At 32.9% G+C, this 12,722-nt stretch overlaps 1 protein-coding gene across 1 annotated transcript; it reads left to right on the plus strand.

The window, feature by feature from the left end:
• Nucleotides 1-10,776: 10,776 nt before the first annotated feature.
• LOC127804968 (protein GOLVEN 2-like) lies at nucleotides 10,777-11,517 on the plus strand. The gene is made up of 2 exons (XM_052342099.1): nucleotides 10,777-10,910; nucleotides 11,097-11,517. Exons 1-2 carry the CDS (start codon nucleotides 10,841-10,843, stop codon nucleotides 11,255-11,257), a joined length of 231 nt encoding a protein of 76 aa, XP_052198059.1. The 5' UTR covers nucleotides 10,777-10,840; the 3' UTR covers nucleotides 11,258-11,517.
• The last annotated feature ends 1,205 nt before the right edge of the window (nucleotides 11,518-12,722 follow it).

Genomic DNA, 12,722 nt, shown 5'->3' on the forward strand with positions numbered 1-12,722 from the left:
CCAGTCCCACTCGATGCCTCCCCCTTACCCATTACCCACCTCCGAGTTCCAGAATATTCTGAAGAGGATGAGGACCCGCTCCGTGCCACCTCCAAGTTCCAGAATATTCCCAAGAGGATGACCCGCTCCGTGCCTCCACCATATCCATACCCGCCTCCAAGTTCCAGAATGTTCCGATAAGGAGAGGAGAGGAGAGGAGAGGAGGACCCCCTCCTTGCCAATGCCAAATGAAGAACGGACGTAAAGAAAAGAAGTGGTTTACTGAGAAAATACTACTAGAACTTTCTGGATTAAAATTTCTTGGAATTGAGTATATTTATTTATTTACAGGCCCAGTCGCGCTAGCTCCAATGCTGACAACAGCGCCTTTATTCTGTTGCCAGCGGAATAAGCTTTCAAAAAAATTAGAAAAATTAAGGTTACATCTTCTTTATTATTTTCAAGTAATTTTTAATTTTTTAAAATAAAGATAATTCGTTCTCTTTATTATTTTTAAAAACAAAAAAAAAAATTACAAAAAAAACTCAAAACAACAAAAAATTGTTTTGAGTGTTTTCATCCAAAACAAACTCAAAACTCAAAACACATTTATTTATTTGTATTTTATTATTATAATAGAAAAAAATACTATAAAATTCATTAACTTTAAAATGTATATATTTTTTAATAATATATTAACATTGAATATTTTTAATTTATTGAATAAAATATTATTAAAAAATTATTTTCAAAAGTTTAAAGAGGAATAATTTTCTATTTTGAGAAATAATTTTTCAAAATGATAAAGAGAACGCATTTTCAATTTTCTAAAAATAGACTATCAAAATAGAAAACTGAAAATGAATTCAAAACTCAAAATTGAAAATTGAAAAGTATAGAGAACGCAACCTAAATATTTTTCTCAGGGTTCGTGCATTTTTTTAATATTTTTAATTTTTTTATGAAAATTTTAAGTTTTTTTTAATGAAATTTAGGTATTTGTTTGAATAAATTTAGGTTTTTTTAAATTAAATTTTAGGTCTTTTATGAAATTTAAGTTCCTTTGAATATTTTAAAGTCTTTTTTGGTATTTTTATGAAATTTATGTCTTTTTATGAAATGTTTTGATTTTTTTATGTCTTTTTATAATTTTTTTAGGTATTTTAATGAAATTTATGTCTCTCTCTCTCTTTTTTTTTTTTTTAATTATCAAATTTGGTTTTATTTTGATATCAAGTATTAAATGTCAATTTTTTTTAATTATTAAGGGACCGAATGCCGTATTTATGTATTATTAAGTTTGATATGATGTATTTTGTTAAAGTGAATTTTTTCAATGTGACATAGATGACAATTCTATTTATTCTTAATTAGGGTCGCAAATGAGCCGAACTATTCGTTAGCAACTCGGTGTTCGGTTCGGCAAAACTTCATTCGAGTTTGTTCGTTAAGATAAACAAACCGAACTTAAATTTAACTTTGACACTCGATTTATAAATAAATCAAGATTAAACTCAATAAATCTTTACTCGTTAGCTAGCGAGCTAGCTCTATTAGAAGCCCGCAAACAAGTCCAATTAAAAGTTTGCAATAACTCATGAAAACATATTGATTTATAAATATATTAATAAATTTATTCATAATTTTATAAATCAATTATTTTATAATTAGATAATATATATGTATAATATATTAGATATATATTTGATAAATATATTATTTAACATATATACATATGCATACATATAATCATTGTATTATTTACTAAATTATATATTTATATTTCCTTTTTCATCTTTCTCTCCAAGAACCCTATTTTTTCTCTTCCTCTATCTTATTTCTTGTACCTTTTTCATTCGTCGCCTCGCTTCTCACTGTCGCCTTGCCTTTCATTGCAAACCGTCATTGCATCATTCATCTTCCATCGCCTCTTGTTGTAGCTGCACACCCTTCCTCTGCCGCTGCCGTTACATTCTCTCCCCTTTTGGAGGTGGCGAGCCCGAGCTCAACTCGTCAACCGAATTGACGAGCTGAGCTTTTAGGCTTGACTCAAGCTCTAGCTTGAGGTCAGGTTTGCCAAGCTAGCTTAATGAAGCTTGGCTCGACGAGTCTCAATTGCAACCCTACTCTTAGTCTCAATCACGCTAAGAATTTAAAACCATATTTTTTTAATAGTTTAAGTATTGAATGTTTATGTTTTACACTTTAAAAATTAAATGTCATATTTTTTAATTATTGAAGAGTCTTTGTATATATAAAGGCAAGTAAAAAGTAACATAATCAACACAATGATCCCTAATAGAATATAAATTCATTACTCTAATAAAATTACCAACCGTGGTCTAAAAATAAATGATCATCAAAGTTAAATATTTGCAACATTGCTAGAAAAAAGATAAATTAATTACATGTATCGTTTGTTGAATTTATCATAGACATGAATACCTTAATATTTTAGAAATAACAAAAATTTCTACCATTATTATTGTATAAAAAAAAAAAGTGGGTCCAAGTCCAAGAAAACTCTAAGAGGAAGAAGCCCAAAAAGAGAAACTCGAGAGACTAACAGTCCTCAAGAGACTTTCTTGGAGGCTATTCTTGAGTACTCCCAGGAGACTTTTTTGAAAACCTCTCTCAGGTACCTCCAGACATGAGATTCTCTTGGATACCCCTCGAGAGATCCTCTTGGAAGCTTCTCTTAGGTCTAAGAGTATGTCAACTAGTCTATGAGATCTTTGCTTAGAGATTCATAACAGATAATCACAAAAGACTTAAATGTTTCTCTACTTGACAGTCTCAATTTCTATAAATAAGGAGTGATTTCTTCAATTGAAATATGACCATAACTTTATTTAAACTATATTTCTATTAGTCTTACATATTTTTCTAGAGATTGACTTAAGTATTGGAGGGGTAGCACAAGAGATATCCTGCGCCACTCGATTATGTAATACCCCGAGAGCCCAAAAGAAGTTAGTATATATCGAGGATAGTGTAAGGAAGGAAACAATACCAGTTGGATACTTTTTGAACTGAATGTTGGCAAAGAACTCCCAAGTTAAGCGTGCTTGACTTGGGGTAATCCAAAGATGGGTGACCCCCTAGGAAGTTCGCGTAGGTCCATCAGGGTAAGTTGTTCCGGTCCTTCATATTGCTCGATACGGGATGTTACAGGTGGTATCAGAGCCGACTCCCGAGCCTCTGAACGCGGTGGTGGGGCAAACCTCAGCGAGAACGTTGAGTCCCTGAGAGGGGTGCGTGTAGGCACCTTAGGCGAATCCCACATTGGCCATGCATCGGGGGGAGATTTGGGATCAGTTGTAAGGTCGCATGACAAGGACGTCATGTGCTCAAAGAGGGGAGAATGTAATACCCCGAGAGCCCAAAAGAAGTTAGTATATATCGATGATAGTGTAAGGAAGGAAACAACACCAGTTGAATACCTTTGGACTGAATGTTGGCAAAGAACTCCCAAGTTAAGCGTGTTTGACTTGGGGTAATCTAAGAATGGATGACCCCCTGGGAAGTTCGCGTAGGTCCATCAGGGTAAGTTGTTTCGGTCCTTCATATCGCTCGATACGGGATGCTACAGATTATACAAAGACTTACCCTATTAAGCATTGTTAAGTTTTGAGACTTACCCTATTTTTATCCTATCTTTACTCGATTACAAAAGATATTTACTCGAGTAACCAAAAAACATTACTCAATTACAAAGAATACTTTACTTGAGTAAAATGATACCTAGAAATTTTAACTTAAGATTACTCGATTATCAAAAAGATTCACTTGAGTATAAATGATTGTTACTCAATTACAAAAGCTCCTTACTCAATTAAATTTAAGATGACATAAAATTGCATATCATACTCAAGAATAAGGATTTAATTAGTCAAGCATATCTTATCTTTACTTGATTATTCTTATATATGTAATCGATTATTTTAAAAATATACTAACAATTACTCGATTATACATATGAATTACTCAATTAATTTTTACATTGAAAGCTTTACTGATTTCTTGCATAGTCAATCAATTACATGATTATTTTGAATGTATTACTCAGATTAAGTTTTTGATAACATAAGAATTATTCCAATTATTTTAGTCATCATCATCGAACCAAATTTACCAAAAATATTTTCTCATAAAATCAAAACCCAAATCTCTCAACAATCTCCTCATTTTTTATTTATGAGCCTTTTTGAAAAATTTGTATATTGATTTATTAAGAAAATAAGTTTTAAAAATTATATTTTCAATGAATTTGATTTATTGATGATTTTCAAAGTATTTTATAAATTATTTTGAATTGAAGAACTTCATGCTCACATATATGTATGCCTTTCAAAATAGCCAAGCATGGTTTTGTATTGATCAAAGAGTGTGAAGCTACCCCCCACGAGCATGGCACAATAGTAAAGCACAAAAAAGATAACAGGAGCATCAGAGGTTTGAATCATTGTAGTGTCTTGGAAGATAGAATTATTGTTATAATATAGCATTAGTTGGAAGACAAGTTACCCATGTGGAGACAGGGTTATGGTGTGACCTGTCGCCCATCTAAGGGTCCTTTCCGCATGATGTAAATGTGGAGTCTACAAAAAGGATAGTCATTTTCTAAAAGTATATTCCGAGTGTGTATAGACTGTGATCACATTTGGATTTACCTAGAAGGCGAACTAGGAGAGAAGGCTGCTCTCTCCAAGATTAGTCGAGCGAATCTCAGATACTTGGGTCATTTAAAAAAAAAAAAAAGAGTTGAAACTTGTGAGAAAATATTTTTTAAAATTAACTAAGTATAAAAAGTCTTTTATAAATTCAATCGAGTATTGCTCAGTATGTTTTTAAAATAATTGAGTATTGAAGTAACTCAATTGATTATCATAAATTCCTACTCGAGTATGTGTTGCAAAAACTCTATTTCTTAAAAACTATAATAAAGTATGACAGTTTCTATAATCGAGTATTGATTCTTTACCACTTAAATAAATTTTGGAGATTAATCGAGCATCTCTATAATATTAAAATCTGGGCATATAGTAAATCAAGTAAAGCCTAGTTCAATTGATTACCGTATTTGAATAATCGAGTCATTGTATATGTTAGTCGAGTGCTTTACACATCCCTCTATTTTTTTATTGAACTATCTTGGCTTTTAGTATTATGTTTGATAAAGTATATAAGCAGGGAAATTTGTATATAAGAGGTACATTGAAATATCAAAAGATTTCATAAATAAAAACAGAACACAAAAAGATTAAAAAAATAAAAATAAAATAAAAAAACTATTTTACTGGTGGTTGATCTTTATTGCCTACATCTTTTTCCACAACTGTTCTTGTGGTCTTCTGGGCCGTAGACTTGATTATTCCTGATGAGTGCATAGCTGTTTTGATTTCAGCTAGCCTCTCTTCAACCTTGAGCTGCCTTTGTTCCAATCTTTCTAATCTCCATCCGTTGATTTTATTTGATTCAAAATGTGTTTAATATTTTTTATCAGATTGATAACATGCTGTTACATGATATTAAGATATATATTATATTTGGTTTTAGAATATGAGTATGTCTCATTATAATTGTTATTTATATAATGCATGTTATTATTGGTTATGGGCTGTTGAGTTTTATTATGGGCTGAGCGCATATTGCCCATACCTTTTCGTGGTGTTTCCCTTGCTGGCCCGAGCCATTTCTCTGGTCCATTTGGCGTTGATATATAAGAGTTTCCAGACGCCCTAATATCCAAAACTTTCTGATATTTGTCTTGTGCTCTCTCTCTGAAACTCTAAGTCGGCGATTCTTGAAGCGAGACACATTTCGTGAATTCTTCGTTCTGATTTCTGTTTCAATCGGTTGTTTGGTTGCTTCCATGGTAAGATCTGACGATAAGAACAGTTTATTGCTTAATCTCTATGTGTTTTAATCGCCTGAGATGTGAGAGGTTATTGACTGATAGAACAGATACTTAGCCTTGATCGTGAGATTGGTATAGAATAGATTTATCTTGATCTTGTTGTTTTGTTTCTGTTTTTCAGTTGTATTGCAATATTGTTTTTCTTTTCGATTTATGATCTTGTAATATTTTATAAACTTGAGATCTAGTGAATTGACTAGAGGCGGAGCCTCTGTCGTGCCGTGAGTAGGATCTATTAATTCGAACACGTATATCATTGTGTCTTGTGTGTATGGTTTTTTGATTTAAAACTTTTAGTTTTTTACTATTTATCGCGCTTGATCTCTGTTTAACCGAGTAATCAGGTTATTTAAAATCTATACCATTATTGCTTCCTGGTTATTGATGAGAGTGGAGATTGAACTGGTCAGAAACTCTCCCAAGGGCATTCTAGTCACATTTTGAGAAGTATGACTAGTCATCAGAAACTCTCCTAAGGGCATTTTGTGAGGGGATGGCCTCTCATTCTGCAGGGACCCGTGTTGCAGGAGGAATTGGGGGCGACAGAGGAATTGCAAATGGTTCCATACGCCTTGAAGGCTTTCTCGCATGCATCAAAGTGAGATTCTTGGGCAACACCAAAATAAGGATTTTTTTTTTTCTTTTACAAAAGATTAACTAAGGAATTCAAAACTCGAAGGCTTTCTTATCAAGAGTCCAAAGGAGTATATTGGGTTATTTTAAGCCCAAAATGTTTCTAAAAAGAGGAATGGGCCTATCGTATGCCCAAAATCTTAAAACATGGAACTTGATGAGCTCTCACATGACTGAAATACTCTGAAATAAACACTAAAAGAGACTTATTAGTGAAAGTTGGGCCATAAAATGAACAAAAGAAGTGAAGAAATATTAAGGGCTTTTATCAGGTGACATCCTTCTATCGGCTCAACACATTCACTGATTCTGTCCATCCAACACCTCCTCGGATTCTCATTAATCATTAAAGATTTAATTAGATACTCAACTAATTTTTCTCAAAAATTTCATAACTAACCAGAAGTTATGAAATTTTCTTATATTAATTATTCTTAAGAATTTGAAATATGGGTTGTTAGTGTTACATAGAGAGAACAAGGGGTGTCATATTAATTAATATTCTTAAAATAAATTCGAATTAGACCAATTAAACCCTTTTATTAGATGATGACTTGGGCTTGGTTACACCCTTTGGTTTCAAAACAAAGGCCAAGACCCATTAACTTACTGATCTCCCATCTTGTTTGGAGGCTTTGCAAATTTCAAACCCTAAAGTCTTCACTATTCTGTCACTGAGAATATGAATCTTTAAGAACAAAAATAAGTCACATAAGATGTCATGCATAAATAACTTAAACCACAAAATTGAATTTAAAGCAAATTCACCCTTTTTGTCTAAAAGGGGCTCTCAGCTCTTCCTTGACTTGACAGCTGGGGGTAGGTATAAGGGTGCAAGCTCACATGTATGTGTAACTGTGTTGCCTCCACAAGGTCTACCCATGTCATTTCTTGTCTCTTCCTAACCAAATAAACTCTGAAGTCACATAGTGACATATATATGAAAGGCCAACCGCACCTCATAGTTAACTCAATGTCTCACAACCAACTAACCTTATTTATTATTATTTTTTGGGTGCTTAAGAGGTGCATACTTTCTGTTTAATTTTGAAAAATAATAATATTATTAAGCACAATATTTTAATTCCTACTTTATTTAAGAGAAAATAAAAACAAACACACCAAAATTGCTCTCAAAATCAGATAACCTTTATCAATGGTTTGAACTTATCAAGCAATAAGTTTGAGACTGTAGACTTGCATATTTCTAGTGATATTAGCCAATAGAAAAGTGTTTTCGCATGGAGTAAGTTTTATTCTTCCAGTTTTAAGAAGAGAAGTATGAAACCAAAATAACATATTAATTCTTATGACAGCAAAAAAAGAAAAAAAAAATCGTAAAGGAACTGTACATTGGGTCAAGAGGGTGTCTTGGTGTGGGGGGCAGCCACTCTCATTTCATATTCATCAATTAATAATTAATTAATGTGTTACAGTTACAGTTTACAAATGCACGTGACAGACCAACCCATTTTTGATACCATGGTCTCCAGACAGCTGCTTACCCAAATTGAGGGCTTTATCAACACACTGTTTCACATGTATGTATGAATATGCTATTTTACAAGAAAAAAATTTATAAAGTTATTATAAGAATGACGTGACAGTAATATTTTTGGGAATATAAATCATTTCAATATACTTAATTATTTATTTCAAGATCACAAAATCTAATGTACTACACTATATATTTTAATTAGATATTGTGGTTAATTTTTTGTTTTGGAAAGACCATCACCTCCTTGCCTTATTCATTTCTAAAATTTCAAAGAGATATGCTTCATTTTTTTTTAAAAAAAAAATTATTTTTGTAAGAGTTCACTACTTCAACAACATAAAGATAATGAATTGCTATAAAAATTGACGGGAGAAACTGTAATAATCATTCTTGAGATTTGATATAATTGTAAAAATTACTATTAAGGTCTTGAAAATAGCAATTATTTCTCCTGTTATTATACGAAAGGACAAAACGACTAGTTTACCTTCCATTATCTCTTCTCTTTCTATCTTCTCTCTCCTTTGATTTTAGATAAAAATAAATGTAAAAAAAGAACAACCAATATGGTAGTTGGTTGCTAATGACCATTGCGTTAATCTGATATCTAGGTTCACAATTGAACCCATAAGTAACCTAGAATCCAAATAAAGGCTCATTAACCACCTTGCATATGGGGTTTAACTGCTGAAAACAAAAAGAGAGAAAGAAAGAAGAAGAAAAAGAAGAAGAATATGAAAAAGATGAGAAGTTATCTCACACTGGACGAGAACAAAAGTTGTTGGTGATGACAACCAGGGCGATGATGATTGCATAAAGGTGATTAGCTTGCAAGAGAACGAGGGAAAGAAGGAGAAGAATACATTGAAAGGGAGCAAAAGCAATGGTAACAACAATGGTTCAATTGTCAGAGAATGAATGGGAGAAGAAAAAGAGAGAATATTTTTTAAATATAAAGGCATTTTGATCATTATAAATATTTAACTGAGATAACTAAAGATAGTTTCAATATAATATTAAGCTTTAAGGATACTCATTGCATTTTCAAAACTGTAATGATTTTCCCAAATTGATAAAATGTTTGGATATCTTCTTGCAGCCTGTTTGGTAGAGGACAGCCAAATGAAAATTGATAAAATGGATGGATATAAGTTCTGCAGGGAAAATAATAGTGGACCAGGAACAGTTTATATCTTGTCATCTCCAACTCCAATTTTTTTTTTCTCTCTCTCCTCAACTGAGAAAGATAATATATAATGAATGGCTAAAGTTAAACATTATTAAAATCATCAGAACCCCAATTAAAGAGTATAACAAGTATACAATACGATTATTAAATCTGTGGTACATAAATAATGTGTCCCCGGGTACGTATTAGGGCTGATCTCTTCTTAATAAGGGTTTTTACAAATATCTTGGATTACCAATATATTTAGTTTTTTCACCTAAGTTTAGAAAGTAATACGTTGTGTCTCTGAAGCCACAACCAACAAGTCACATTGATCGATGTATCAATCTCTCTATAGGAAGGTCTAATTAAGAAGGCACATAGTGTCCGGTTTAGGGACACTTAAAAACATGAAGTTCCCACAAAGTTGATGTACAGATAGAGAGTGCCGCAGCCACATGCTTTGGTAGGGAGCCATTGCATTAATATGCATCTAGCAATCACTTCACTGTGTGTCGACCTTGAATTAATGTGCGGTGTTTAGTGCATGATCAATCAATCAACAAACTAAGATCCAAATCAAAGGTTCATTATTAATTTTCATGTTCAATTTTGATTTGTTAATCATATCTATAAATAAGATTTTACATAAAATGGCTGTTTAGTTCTGAAATGTAGACACGATGATAATTAATTATACTTTAAACTTATATTTTTGCCTATTGTTTTTATGATGGATTCTCAAGTTTCTGAAGAAAAGTTCAAAGTAATCCAAATCTCATATGAAGACCCAAGTTAAAGGAGGTCTAAAGAGTCAAATCTGCATGAAAGTCTAGCCCAGAATAACCCAAACAGGTACGAAGGCGGGGCCCTAGCCTACACTCCCAATTAGTTGGCTCAACTCGCCAAGAAGATCAAATATGACCATTCACGTAATATCATCCTGACGCACACTGACCTCTTACTTTAGTTATATAAAGGTATAATATCTCAAATTCTACATATAACATTTATTATGTAAATTGATCTAAGACTAGAGTCAAATAAGCCCGTGTAGCTCTCAAATCTAACTACTCTCTCTTTAATTTTTCTTTTCATGTTGTTAGGGTTAATTAGTACTTAATTAGGACTCTACTTTTTTTTTTTTATATATATAACAAATAACTGTAAATATATATTCACGTTATCAAAGAGCACGGAATTTAAGGTTTAAATTGTAATTTTATGCTTATCACGAGGTGTTAGATACCACTTGAACCACTTTTAAAGACAGATCGAATATGGAAATTTGGACACAATATCATTATAAAATTAATTAAAGCCAACAATTCCAAAGCTAGTACACTGGTAATTTAATTAGATTTTTTTAATTTGTTTTACCAAGTACGGTTAATTTGGATTCACCATGCAAGAAAATTGACGTGGACTTGTAAGAGTGAGGGCCATGGAGTTGCTGCTGCATAGGGTTGCCTCATGAACAACGTCGCTCTCAACTTCAACATCATGTCTAGGAACATGTCTCTCTACATGCGCATATATATATACAAAAGAGATTGTTGCATGGTGCTCGGAAACGCAAGCAAGAGAGATCGATCTAGACCCTGAACTTGAAACCCTAGTTAAGAGAAGAACGAAGAATATTATGGCTGTATCGCCTTGCAAGCGCCTTCTTCTCGTGGCCCTTCTTTTGCTTTTCCTCGCATCAGCCGGAGGTACGTAAAATCTTAAATCTTGAGTCTTAAAATGATCTTATTTCTCTGTTTGAGATCAAAACAGAGTTTATAGAATCCCAAATGAGTGGTTAATTAGAGAGCTCGCAAAATTGTGTTGTTTTCATGCATTTTCTTATATATGGAAGGCTGATCGATTAATTTAATATATGTATATATATGTTGCAGGAAGAAGCTTAAGAACAGTAGTAGGAAGGGGTAATGGAGCTGAAAAGGTTGAAGAGGATGGAACATTTGAAGCGGAGGAAAAAGGGAACGTGCCAAACGCGGCAGAGCTGATGACAATGGACTACACTCCGGCGAGAAAGAAACCTCCAATCCATAACTGATTAATCCTCTGTGTGTATTATAGACTTATAGTCCTTTAGTTTTGCACTGTTTACGGATGAGTTTGATCATTACGTGTAGTTTGGATGACAGAAAATGTCAGCGTTGGGAATAGTTTTTGGCACTGTTAAATACTGTTCATTTTTTCAAGCACCTGTGTTTTCAGTTTTGGTTAAAAAATGTTGAGAAGCGGCACAAACACTGTATCATTCTTAAATCTTTCGGGTTTGTAAAGGCGGGCAAAGGGCCATATAAACGTCGATAAATGTTGGGATCATCAACTATATATTATTAAGATGTCGAACCCATTGCACAAGTCAATTTCAAAAAATGTGAGGAAGTCATGAAGAACATTAGGAATTCTAAAATTTACGTACCCAGTTCTGTAAATGTTGGGAATTGTCGGGGGTTCTAAAATTTTTGCTTTTTCAAGGTTTCATGAGATAATACTCAGGTTTATAAAAGCCAGGATTTGTTCCATAAATGCTGAAAAGTTTAATTATTGATTCTGAGTCCTCTTTTGTATTCAACTAATCCTAATTTGATGTCTCCGTTTGTTATTCGATAATCTTTTCAATCTGATTACCAGAGCCGGCCTGGGCCAGGACTACCAGGGCTACAGCTTGGGGCCCACAATTGAGGAGGGCCCAAATTTTTTTTCAAGCTTATGTATATATGTGTATAAAAAATAAAAAAAATTAAGAAAATAAGTTGTCACCTCCATCCTGTCAATGAAAAGGGAAGCCAATCAATCAATTCTCAATCTCAAGAAGAAACGTAATTAGAAAGAAAAGTCTCTTATTAATTATATAATATAATATAAAATAAAATAAATAAATAAAATATGGGGAATCAAAACATACTTTCTTATTAGCCAAATATGTAGACTCAAATATGTAGTTTTTGATTTTTAATGCAATGTTTACAATGCAGAGTACTCTTTTTCCTTCGTTTGGGGTTTTGTCTTATTGGGTTTTCCCTAAATAAGGTTTTAATGAGACCCCAAAGTATTCTTCCTTATTTTTTGTAAATTCTTATAATTTTAATAAAATTAATTAGTTGATAATTTTTTTTATTTAATTTGTATAAAGGGGCACATTTGAGAAAATTTGCCCTGGGCTTTAGAAAACCCAAGACCGGCTCTGCTGATTGCCAAACACGCATATATAGTATATCTCAATAACAATAAGCTTTAGCAAACTAACATAGTAAAATAGTTAGGCAGACATATATAAATAATAAACCACGTACTAGGGGCGGATCTAGGGGTGTAGCCATGGCCCGTGCCAGCCTTAGCCCTTCCTCAAAATTTTCCTGAGATTTGGACTATTTGGGAGGAGGGGGGGTGAAATCGCTGATGGATCTGGGGGCAGTCCCCCCCCAAATCCATCCCTGGATCCGCCTCTTCCATGTACCATATTTCATTAACAGAAATGAAAACTGAAGTTCACCAATTTCAAGTATATA

Source organism: Diospyros lotus, chromosome 6 (genome assembly GCF_014633365.1).
Source record: "Diospyros lotus cultivar Yz01 chromosome 6, ASM1463336v1, whole genome shotgun sequence".
NCBI lineage: Eukaryota > Viridiplantae > Streptophyta > Magnoliopsida > Ericales > Ebenaceae > Diospyros > Diospyros lotus.

Bases quoted from the DNA above. Each gene is read 5' to 3' on its own strand.
- LOC127804968 (XM_052342099.1), top strand. From the start codon at position 10,841: ATGGCTGTATCGCCTTGCAAGCGCCTTCTTCTCGTGGCCCTTCTTTTG. The intron at 10,911-11,096 runs GTACGTAAAATC...TATATGTTGCAG, and splicing joins TTTCCTCGCATCAGCCGGAG to GAAGAAGCTTAAGAACAGTA.